At 36.0% G+C, this 12,093-nt stretch overlaps 1 protein-coding gene across 1 annotated transcript in view; it reads left to right on the top strand.

The window, feature by feature from the left end:
• LOC136259195 (uncharacterized) overlaps positions 1-12,093 on the top strand; it is a 33,544-nt gene that overhangs the window by 9,592 nt on the left and 11,859 nt on the right. The window contains exons 3-8 of the mRNA XM_066052705.1: positions 483-563; positions 1,385-1,557; positions 3,346-3,505; positions 5,462-5,782; positions 7,872-8,123; positions 8,233-8,532. Coding sequence (XP_065908777.1) covers positions 488-563; positions 1,385-1,557; positions 3,346-3,505; positions 5,462-5,782; positions 7,872-8,123; positions 8,233-8,532 — 1,282 coding nt within the window. The 5' untranslated portion in view covers positions 483-487. The remainder of the gene's footprint in view (positions 1-482; positions 564-1,384; positions 1,558-3,345; positions 3,506-5,461; positions 5,783-7,871; positions 8,124-8,232; positions 8,533-12,093) is intronic.

The following is a 12,093-nucleotide window of genomic DNA, read 5'->3' as shown; positions in this document are numbered from 1 at the left end:
TGTAAAAAAGAGTGTGGCACTAAAAAACGCTATGGTGAAAAATGATGTGAAATCCAAGGTGGCGGCCAAGAAATGACTGTGATGGTAGGTTAATGGTAAAAATCATAATAACGCCAATTCAGGTGAATTTTGTGCCAAGACCAAGCGCCACCAAATTCACCGTTATTAAAATTTTTACCATTAACCTACCATCACAGCTATTTCTTGGCCGCCACCATGGATTTCACATCTTTTTTCACCATAGCCCATTTGAGGGCCACACTCTTTTTTTACAGCTTAGCTGTTTTGGATTATATTGATATAGGCATGCCTCAGCATTAACGCATGTTGGTAAAGACACTGTAGTGGTCTCCATCCTTCACATAGTCAAAATTATTATTTTGTGGTAATACTTCCCACCATAGTAATGCAGTGTAGGAATACCATGACTAATTACTTGTCTTAATAGCTGTCCATGTATTCACTGTATTTTATATTTCCAGGTAACATGAATGCAATGATGAGGATTTCATTCATTATACTGATTACATCCTTTCTGATAACACTGGTTACTGCATTGACTGGTAGGTTCCTCTATGTAATGCATGTGTAGAAAATTAAAAATTTTGTAAATGGAGGTTTTGTATAGTAGTCCATCTTACACTGTATAATATTTATATGTTTTAAGTTCATTAGTCACGAGGTCAGGCAGACATATTATGAGAGAGCCAGTTACCTAGCACCAATCTGCTTACTTCAACTATTGGAGTAATATAAAGTACAAACATTTTGAATGATTCCGGTCTTATTCTTATTAGATGGATGACACTGAGTCATTAACATGTTAACTGAAAATGACACTTTGTGTTGCAAGCAAAAATAAATGGGACTGTTCCCAAGCAGCATACTGTTTATTTCTGCCCATATATATTTGGCGAATTACAATATGTACAATGTACAGTGCAAGGACTTACCATACTCTTCCTGTGTCCATTCTGTACTGCTGATTATAGCAAGTACTGATGAATCAAAGCTTAAAATGTGACCGAATTTGGAAAATCACCCATATGGGTGCATTTGACTCCTAAAATATTTAATGATCAAATCACAAACTTTATAGCACAAATCTACTTTTTGATGGTTTTAAGCCATTCTCAATACATTAAATTACAAGAAAAGTCTTGAAATATTTTCAAAACTGTACCCTGCTCTTATTAGCAACCCACTAAACATGAATATTCTAATTATTTCACGTCCACCCATATGGGTGATTTTCCAAAATTCAGTCACAGTTAGTGATAGTTTTAGTTTGATACTGACAACTATGTGTGCTATAAAGCATTTTAATTCTAAGTATGGAATTTAAATCACTGACAATTATTACATATGGTGATATTTAACTCAGGTTTTCAGAAGCCCGGAGTGGCACTGACATGTTCCAGTGGACCAACCAATAATATAGTGAGTGTGACATGGAGTCCAGTACATGAAGAGCATGATTCAGTAGAGGACATTTCAAAGTCAGAGAGATTTCAGTATTGCATAGTTGAAATAGATTGTGAAAATGGATACAATGAGGTATGCATACAGTAAATTATGTAACCAGGCCTGCAAAAACAGGGCACGTGGGTACATACTTTTTCAACTTTTTCATGGCTCGATTCTTTTTCCGTTGTGCTATGGCCATGACTTTTTTTCCTCTTATTTACAGAATGCTATTCCAGTATTGAGTTATGACCTGTTATGTGATTAAGTATGGTTTGTGGTTTTGTGCACTGTTTTTGCAGGCCCACACATAATCGTGACTGGATCTGCTAAAGGGGTCTTGTAGCCTTTCAAGTTTGATGAGTCATAACTCATCATATGTTTGACCTACTGTCTTACAGTAAAATTACATCCAAGAATATAATAATGCTATTTTAGGAGTGTAAGGTATTACAAGCATTAACGTTACAGATACTTATTGTGTACAAAGAGAAATATCAGTATTACATACAGTGAATCTCAAGAAATGCAGTCATGTAACATAGATGTGATCAGATATGCGAAAAGGGGTTGTATAGCCTTTCCAATTGCATGTACTTGGCAATCCATAACTTGATGTGTGAGCATGGTAATAGCCTGAAATTTGGTCACTAATTCATCATATAAATACATCAGCCACCATGTAGAAAAATTCTATATCATATACCACAAAGGTTAAGTTTGTGTCATATGAAGTATATCACAATTATTACATTAATTGCAATTATATAAGCATATACATACGTCCATACTCTTCATTGCACGTATGTTAAAATTTAAGCTGGAGTTATATACCACAAGTAAAAACTACTCATGTTTACCAAGTTTTTACTACTGCCATCTGCTATACAGTTGAGACAAGTGACTGGAACTACATATGTGGAAACCTTAAAACCTCTAAGTTTATATTGGGAATGGCTTGTGGCCACCACTTAACCATCAACATTAACTACTGCATACCATAAGTCTGGCATCCCCCAGTTTCCCACACCATAAGACTATGCACTTAATTGCATCATTATACTGACCAGTGCATAAACAAATATCAATTTTAAGCTTCAAAGGTTTGGATTCAATCTCCAAGCTTTGATGAATATAGTTTTCATTTTTCACACAGTTGGTAATGGCATAACTTATAATGTAATGTAACCTTATTCGACAACAACAAGAATTATGGGTTTTGGAAATTGAATTTGTTGTTTTAGCTACGTTTGGTACAATAGTTTCATCTGTATAACAAGATTGGCAGCTGGAGAAAATACAAAATCAAGATGTAGCTGCTGCTACAAGATCTTACTCAAGTACACCTGTACTGACTTGACTTCTCCATTAGCGGTGGGTATGATCACAAACCAATTAACTTTTCAAACAAAGGCTTTGCACACAACGATGTACTTTCAATTACTTTCTAGAGTCTCAAGTGTTACTCTCCGCAGCAAAATGGTTCACATTGTCAGATTCTTGTAATCTTATACAATAAATTCAATCACTAATATGAGCTAGTTTGCTCATGCACTTATTCAAACATCATTTGCACCATTCAAACAATGCATCCTTAAAATCATTGAATAAATGCAGTACATTTGTTTGTGTACTACATTATGTATAACTGCAATGCAACAATTGATATAACCAGGATCTCATATTAAGTACTTATAAACTCCTGATATAGCTGATTGGCCAGATCTATATTTTGTGGCAGGACTAAATAATAACATCAATACCCACAATATGTATTAATTTATTCTCGGTAGTCAAAAATAAGTTACCTAGGCTACACATGTTGTGTCATTCAGATGTGTAGTTACAAACTTGTTAGTATGTGTATTGTGTTTACTGTAGAAAGTTGATCAGTGTAGGAGAGGTAAAGTTGAGAATCAAGTTTATGAGTGGAGATCAGTTCCCAAATCAGAAAACTTTTGCAGTGTCACTGTTAAATATAGAGATTTCTATGATTCAGATGGAACAGTGTTGAGTACAAAGAAAAACTGTTATTTTGAAAGTAAGCATACTGCTGTGAGCATGCATAATGTATAGTACGTATTTTATAATCACTTGTTAGAAAATTTTGATTCTTCTAATCCTTGTACATTTCATTACCCATGTCCCTGCTATAAATGTATGTATTCAATGTACATACACCTAATTAATTGTAGCTACTTTAGTTTTAACTATAGGCTACTATAGCACAGCTAGTAGACCTTCAGTGTATCCTTTACTAATCTCAGTGTTTGTAACCATATCCTTTTTTGTATTATACACTGTAAAGCATTAATAGTAATAATAACTATCGTTAATTTCAAGTTTAAGGCTCAGCCTGTGAAACCTGTTCACATACGTACAGTAAAAAGTACAGTAGCAAACATTAAGTTGCAAATATAATATTAAATCATCCCATGTTCATCTACATACGTAATTGAGATCTAATTGTTGAAACATTAGCAATGGAGTAAGGTAAGCTTTTCCAGTCATTTATGACACAAATACTAACAAATGTAATCTTGAACAAAAACCAGTATGAAAATCTTGTAATTATGACCACAGGTAGCATTGGGTGAGAAATATGTTGAGGGGTTTACATCAATTAGAAAATGGCATGCATAAAGTGCTTTGATCTTTGGGAGATAATGAGGTCATTAAAATCCACTAAAGTGGTTAAAAACCTGCTAGTAGAAAGTACCTCAAAGCATCCAAATTTCACTTTTGATCATTTATTTGCTATGCATATTACAGGCTAACAGCCTGCAGTGGGTGACTTCACACAAGCCAACATGAGTTTGACCACTCCATTCCTTTTATATGCATGCCTAAAGCAATTCAGTTATGGGAGGTGCTGTTTAACATTGTAGCTACATTTCTAAGGATGAACGGAGAAGTTCAGTAATATGACAGAAAATTCTGTTTATCACCATCTGTTTTCTAACAAGTATATGCAATGATGTTCACTGAGCATACTCAGCATGGAAAGCATGCTGGAGGTGCATGCTCCTCAAGGAAGTTGATCAAGCAAGAAACAGTTAGAAAGAAATAAAACTGACTCCTTTATTAGAATATCTGGCTGTTCTAATAAAGTATCTCAGTTTATTAGCTCGCTTTTTGGGCATCAAGGACATACTAGCTGAGCCCCACAAAGTGGTCAGGTTACATACAGCCTGACCAATAAGATCAGTGGTACCACCCCTGGATCCATCAGGTCACCAGGGGCGGATCCAGGGGGGGGCACAGGGGGCACGTGCCCCCCCCCCCCCCCCCCTCCCTTAAAAAAATGTATATAAGATCGAGATACTCTAATAGAGCAGTCAATCACCAATCACTCTAATAAAGCAGTCACAGTGTTCATGGGGAAGTGTAGCTTACTTAGGAAGCTATAAATAGGATTTTATTTTACATAACATACGTGATATAATATATTTGGTAAAGGATGACTAGCTATTATTGTTGTGACCTTTTTTTTTTTTTTTTTTTTTTGCTCTTCAACTTTTTTTCAGCAAGGTGCTCCCCCTCTTTCCAGACTCTGGATCCGCCCCTGGTCACATTTTGTGTAATTACTAATTAATCTTAATCGTATTCATCAACAACCCACAACAAATAAATATGTGTAAATTTCAGCAGAACTATAATATTACTGTACTTCAACTCTCTTTAGTTTGTGTACCAGCAGTTGTTATCTATATAGTCAAAGGTGTCATAGTATTTTAAACTGCTGTACATCTAAAGTAGGTTATAAGGTTATAATTATGAGATGAAGCAGTACTTTTGTCTGAAAAATGAGATTGGTACAATTATTGTGAGAATCATACTTACCATTTGAGTTGTCCTTATTTAATTACTGCTGAGGACTGACTTTCTTTTGTGATCTCTCGCAATAAGCAAAACTCTGTGATTTAATACATGCATATAAACAAAGTTTAAAACTTGTACATGGATTAACACTTTAGCACACATCTACTCTCCACAGATCCTATAGTTAATGTCAGTGTTACTCCAGTCAATACCACCACTTTGGGTCAACCACTGATGTTGGAATGTACTGTAGTCACATGGAGTGGTCTTCATGACAGTGCGGAGGTTGTGTGGATGACCAACAATAATGAAAGCAGAAGAATAACTGTACAAAATGTGGCTAAATCTTCTGTGAATAATTTAACAATGTATACAGACAATTACAACACCTCTGACATTACTCTACAAGACAATGGAGATGAATTTTCTTGTCAAGTTGAATTCAACATACCATCATCAGTAAATTATTCAAATGTTTTTATTCTTAACATTACTGGTAAGTAGTGAAGTGTATACAGTAGTGAGTATTTTATGTAGTTGTATGAAACAATTGCCACATAGATAATTATGTGATCATAATTCTCAGTTTTTTAAGGTCTTGAAATCTTTGGGTAAAGATGTGAATTTTATTAAGTTTTTTAAAAAAAACTGTATTATTGAACATTTTTGGCAAATTTTGTGGTAATTTTATCTAATCCAAAACAGCCAAGCTGTAAAAAAAGAGTGCAGCCCTCAAAAAGGCTATGGTGAAAAAAGATGTGAAATCCAAGGTGGCATGCAGTCAAGAAATGGCTGTGATGGTAGATTAATGGTAAAAATTTTAATAACAACAATTCAGGTGCTGCTATATCTACCATGCATACATATTCACACATATTTTAAAAGATGTGTGTGCATGTAAGCAATTGTTGAGTTATATCAGGCTAACCTTCATATACTAGCTGATGAATTGCTCTGTGAAGGGATGCGTGATCTACCATGCTATGAGGTGTGAGCAGTGTCATAGTGATTAGGCATTGTGCTATACAATAATTGATTTTGATGTCAGACTCGCATAGTATATAAGCATAGCTACTGGAATCAGTGGGTGTGGTTACAAGTTAGATTTCATAAGACATCAATGCAACAATTCAAATAAACACCATTATTAACATTATAGAGGATAGCTATACAATGTTTATATAGCATAATATTATTGTAGTTGATAACTATATAGCATAATATTATTGTAGTTGATAACTAGTTATCAAGTGGTCAGCGATGTAGTAGAGCTAGGGAAGTTTGTTCTGTTGCAAACTGGGCTGCCACTGCAATAAACTCTGCTAGCCAGCTGAGACTTTTTATCAAGCTATATAAAATAAATGTGTTAGAAACAATATAGGCATGCATTAGAGAAAGAACTTCATCACCAACTCGCATGTTCCTTGCAGATGACTTATGAGTAGAGCTCTTGCAAACTAAATCTACTCATGATTCTGCAAGACGAGAGTACAGCTTTACTCGTAAATCGCTAAAGTGACTGAAGAAAGCAGTGCAAATGAGTGTGACATTGCATTTGAGCAGTGCTGTATATAAAAAGGTTGTACTACAGCTGCAAGGGAATTTTCTGTATAAAAAACTTGAAAACCCAAAGACTGTAGTCCCAAGGGTGAAGAGTGTATATATCAACAAATCCCACTTCAGTTGTGATAACATTGATATACATCAGACTTAATTATATACATAGCCAATATTTCCAAGTAATTGTGAAGAATATACAGTGTATGGAAGCATGTTTGATGATTTTCGGGACTGGAAGCTGACCTTTATGATTCATTTAATGTTGGTCAGTAAAAACTGTAGTATGACCACTATCAGTGATTTGTCTCTAGCTGACATTGTTCACTTGTCAACTACCTTCCAATGATAGTGCCTGTTTTGGTTGGTGTGCAGGGTTCCATATGATTATGCAATAGAACCAATGATATGATCAGCCATATGTAAGTCCTGATTGTATGAGGCTTGGGGGAAAAATACCTGGGGGTTCCGCAAATTTAAAGCCATAGGGATTTCTAAGCCATCACACCTCAAGCTAATCTTGGGATGGAAGAGCTACCCTTGGAATGGGGGGGAACTGGACTTGATTCTGCCACACAAGACTCCCTTCAGTGTCTGCACAATTTTTCCCTTGGTAGAATAATACCATAATCCCATACTATTTGTTTTTTATCATCATTTAATGTAATTGGTTCCTTTTTTACATATATACTACCAGCCACAATGTTGAAGCAACCCATACACATGGTGTGCATGCGCTACACAATTAATACCTACTAATCTATGCTACCTCTAGTTCTGTGATGTAGATGTTCTGCACATATGGTACATAGCCTTTATATACTCTCCCGGGTTTTTTGCTAGCTGCAATGCTACTGCACAAGCACACATATTACCTCCCTTCATTAATTTTGTTTAACAAGTTAAACTCCATACTGTGTATGTACACAGTATTATTGTATTAATTTTGCTTTACACTTTATGATAGTAATGATGCGGTCAGCCTGTTTTTTATACAAACACATTGCCTGTTTTTCTTCTCTACACAGTTGCTCCATATAATGTAAACATCACTGGTAACATCACATACCCTCATGGGAGTCAGTTACAATTACATTGTTCATCAGAGGGTGGACCACAATTAGAATACAGTTGGAGCAGGACTAACACATTGTCAAATGACACAACTACTAACACCAACAACCTTACTATTAGTAAAGTAACTGCACTTGATGGAGGAAATTACACTTGTACTGTCACTAATGATGCTGGATCTAGTAATAATACTGTCACTGTCTATGGTGAGTTAGTTCATATCACATATTTCTGCCGGCATTTCTAACTTAAGTGTATTTGTGCGAAATTTTGAGTGAGTGAATTAGTTAAAATATCATTTGATGTTGTTAATAGTTGGACCAGTGTTCACTACTCATCCAATGAATCAGGAGGAGGTTATTAATAACAATTTTACACTACAGTGTAGAGCAGAAGGATTCCCTACACCATCTATGCAATGGTACCTCAACAATACCATGATCACTAATAGTAGTAATAGATATATTGTTGACACTACATCAATGAACAGTATTACTAGTGTACTGAGAGTTATAATGGCTGACGTTACTGATACTGGCCTGTACCACTGTGAAGCTAATAGTAGCGTGTTTGTTGATAATGTGAACAGTGACATGATGAATATCACTGTAGTAGGTGAGTGTGGATTAGTACAGTAGTATACAAGTACATAATGTTTCCTGCAAATATACAATACATTGACACACTGCTGTACAATACACATACTTTATGCATACTTCAACAAAATGTAAAACAAGGCTTCCACACACATCCAATTTTCTGACTTTAACCCACTGTAACTTGACTACTCAGCAAGCTATTGGCCTAAACATTTCACAAAGTCCTTCCATGGTGCAGTATAATACCAGGTCAAAATTTGAAACTAATGGCATACTCCTACATTGAGTTATGGTACTTCAAAGTCATAAAAGTGGACGTGTGTGGAAACCTTGTTTTGTGAAATTCAGTCACGCATAGATTTGGTTTGCTCTTGACCTCATAATAAAAGTGATCACTATGTGGAATGGCTATATAGACTAAAGTGCTTTGCCAACATACAGTAATAGTAGCATGCTATTTAATAGTGACAATGTGAAATTTAAAGCCGCAATACATACTGATATGCAGTTTTTTCTCACACCATTACTAAAAAATACAAAACCATAGCAATCCACACTAGATCAAAACCTATATTAAAATAGTATTCAGTGTATCATTAATTAGTAGAAATAAGCCCTCTAAACCTCCTTCTAATTCAGCATGTTCATTTAAATGCCCATGCATTGCCGATATTACAGGCATGTGCTTGCTGTGTTACATTTTGAAGTAAACTACAAACTCATTGTTGTGCCTTGATAGCTACTTGCAAACAGGAATGCAGCACTGAGTAAACAAGCCCATTACACCTCCTTCTAATTCAGTATGGCTGTTGCTTTCTATTTATAAGCCCATGCATTTCCAATGTTACAGGCACCATATCCCATACTGGATTGGAAAGTGCTAAGCACCACCTAATATCTATCTGTACTTTGCGCCCCTTATACTGTACACATGCAACACTGGGAGTGGATTTTATAAAAACATGTTTTGCTTACTGGTGAGTAGTAGGTGCACTGCTATGTATAAGGTTTGGCCTATTCATGTACTTATGTGAATTAGGTAAAACAAGTCAAAAAGTCGATACGAGAGGCGGGGTTTGTGAACTTGACTAAACTGAAGTGAATATATCATGAAACCCATACCAGTACATGTAGCATTAGTAATTATACCTCAGCCTTAAACTACAACCCACCATTTTCACAAACATGTGCAAATACTTTTATTTGGAAAGTACCTATACCAGTAGTAGGCCAATTGCCACCCACGAAACAATCTATATACTAAACTTACTAGTTAAAGCAACTGAGCTGTATCCAGTCAATAAAACAGAATCTTCTAATGAAAAGGAGTGTTTTAAAACTTTAGGTGCAAAACGTGGATTGTCACGTAGTTCTGTATGGGAATTATGTGTACTTTCAATCCAGGTAGTGGTGTCTATTATCTATGCAGGCACATAATTGCCATGTTTCAGACCTGAGCATGCCACTATAGGATTTAGAGACCAGGTTTTTCAACCAATCAAATTTCAGTATCACACTTGAGTATATCATATTTTCACAATTCTTTACCAGGGTCAGAGCCCACAGTCCAGCTGGTCTGGCATTGGTCTGGCTACTTTTCAGTTTGTAAACTGAATTAGTGATCAAGACACTTTAATAGAACAGTCATCATAGGGGTAAGTAGAATTCTAGGAAAACGGAAACAAAACGGAAACGGAAAGCGGAAACGGAAACGACCAGCGGAAAATGCCTAATAAAGGTTATCATGTCAATATACGGGTTAGATTTTACAGCATGATGCTTCTTTGTAACATTGTTGGACCCTTTCGCACTGTTCCGCTAAAGCGATCGAAACTCTTTAATAGAGCAGTCACCGTGCATTAAAATACTCTACTAGAACAGTCAAGAATGTTTTGTAAACTACGAGGACCTTTAAACCTGTGAATGATGGAGCAATTATGGCTGGCAGATTAGGTATGTAGACTAGCTAAGTCATCAACACTGACGGTTAACTATTCCTTTAAAACTATAAACATTTTAAAAGATCCAACACTGAAACATGCTTGAAGAAGTTTGTGAAGTATTCTAATTATATAGACTGAAGACAGTGTCTATATAGGCTATGTGCTTACACGCAGCTTCCCGATAAGAGTTATGTATGATAAGGTATGCTGTTAGCTTGCTTGTCAGTTCCAAGACGTGCATGGCTGGTCTCATATGGCACACACTAGCTATATCATCAACACTATAAATATTTAAAAAGTATCATCAACACTATTTAAAAAGCTGAAATAACTATACTCCTTGAAACCATACAAAAGATTCAACAATTAAGAATGAAGAAATTTACAAAGTATTCTAACCAATTGACAGTGTTTACATAAAAATGTTAGAAGGTGTATAGCTGCAACCTTGTCAAGATAAAAGTTAGGTATGTGGTAGATACAGCAGCGGCGGAGGAAGTAGTTGATATGAGGGGGGGCTCCGCTGAGCTGACCCAGACTTATTTCTATAGTTTGGTAAGGTGAGACCAAGAAAAAAAAAAAAAAAAAAAAGGTCACAACCAACTGACAAGAGCTTTCCACCTCACCAGCTACCATTTCTAGCTGATAAACTACATAAAAATCCTTACATAGCTCGCTACACACTGACTACTTTATTAGAGTGACTGCTCTATTAGAGTATCTCGATCTTTATCACGGTTTTCAGCCCCACTCCAAGAAAGATAATTTCGGTGTGATATCATTCTGAGGGGGGGCTAAGCCCCCCTCAGCAGACCGAGGGGAGCTTTAGCCCCCTAGCCCCCCCTTTCCGCCGTCTATGAGATACAGTATGTGTCAGCTTGAGGTGACTCCAATGAAGAGGCTGAGGGTTGCCAGCTACAGTACTATGATTCACAAGCTTTCAATACTAAAAGGCCCCTGGTGAGATACATGGCTTGCAAAACATTCTGTGACTGCTCTATTAGAGTATTTTAATGGACGGTGACTGCTCTATTAGAGAGTTTCGATCGTCTTAGTGGAACAGTACGAAGGGTCCAACAATGTTACAAAGAAGCATCATGCTGTAAAATCTAACCCGTATATTGATATGATAACCTTCATCAGGCATTTTCCGTTGGTCGTTTCCGTTCCCGATTTCCATTTCCGTTCCGTCATAATATTGAACATCATATTATTGAACAAACCTATTACTTATTTGATCACCTAATTCAAAATGTCCCCAAGGCAAAATATCTAGGAATAACATTTGATGAACATCTTACTTGGAAAAATCATATTCATAACATCTGTCATAAGACCAATTCAACCTTAGCTTTTCTGAGGAGGAACATCAATCATTGTCCAATTTCTGTAAGATCTCATTGCTATAAGTCCTTTGTCAGACCCATACTAGAATATGCTTCACCTATATGGGCTCCTCACCTTCAATCTGATATTTGTGCCATAGAAAAGATTCAACGTAGTGCTGCAAGGTATACAATGAACATTTACTCCTGGAGAAGTAGTGTTACTAATATGCTCACATCACTTAATTGGCCCTCTCTAGAATCACGACGTACATTTTGTAAACTAGTCATGTTTTATAAGATAATCAA

This window comes from Dysidea avara, chromosome 1 (genome assembly GCF_963678975.1).
Source record: "Dysidea avara chromosome 1, odDysAvar1.4, whole genome shotgun sequence".
Classification (NCBI taxonomy): domain Eukaryota; kingdom Metazoa; phylum Porifera; class Demospongiae; order Dictyoceratida; family Dysideidae; genus Dysidea; species Dysidea avara.
Note: the sequence above shows the minus strand (reverse complement) of the source record. Positions and strands in the feature narration are given on the sequence as shown.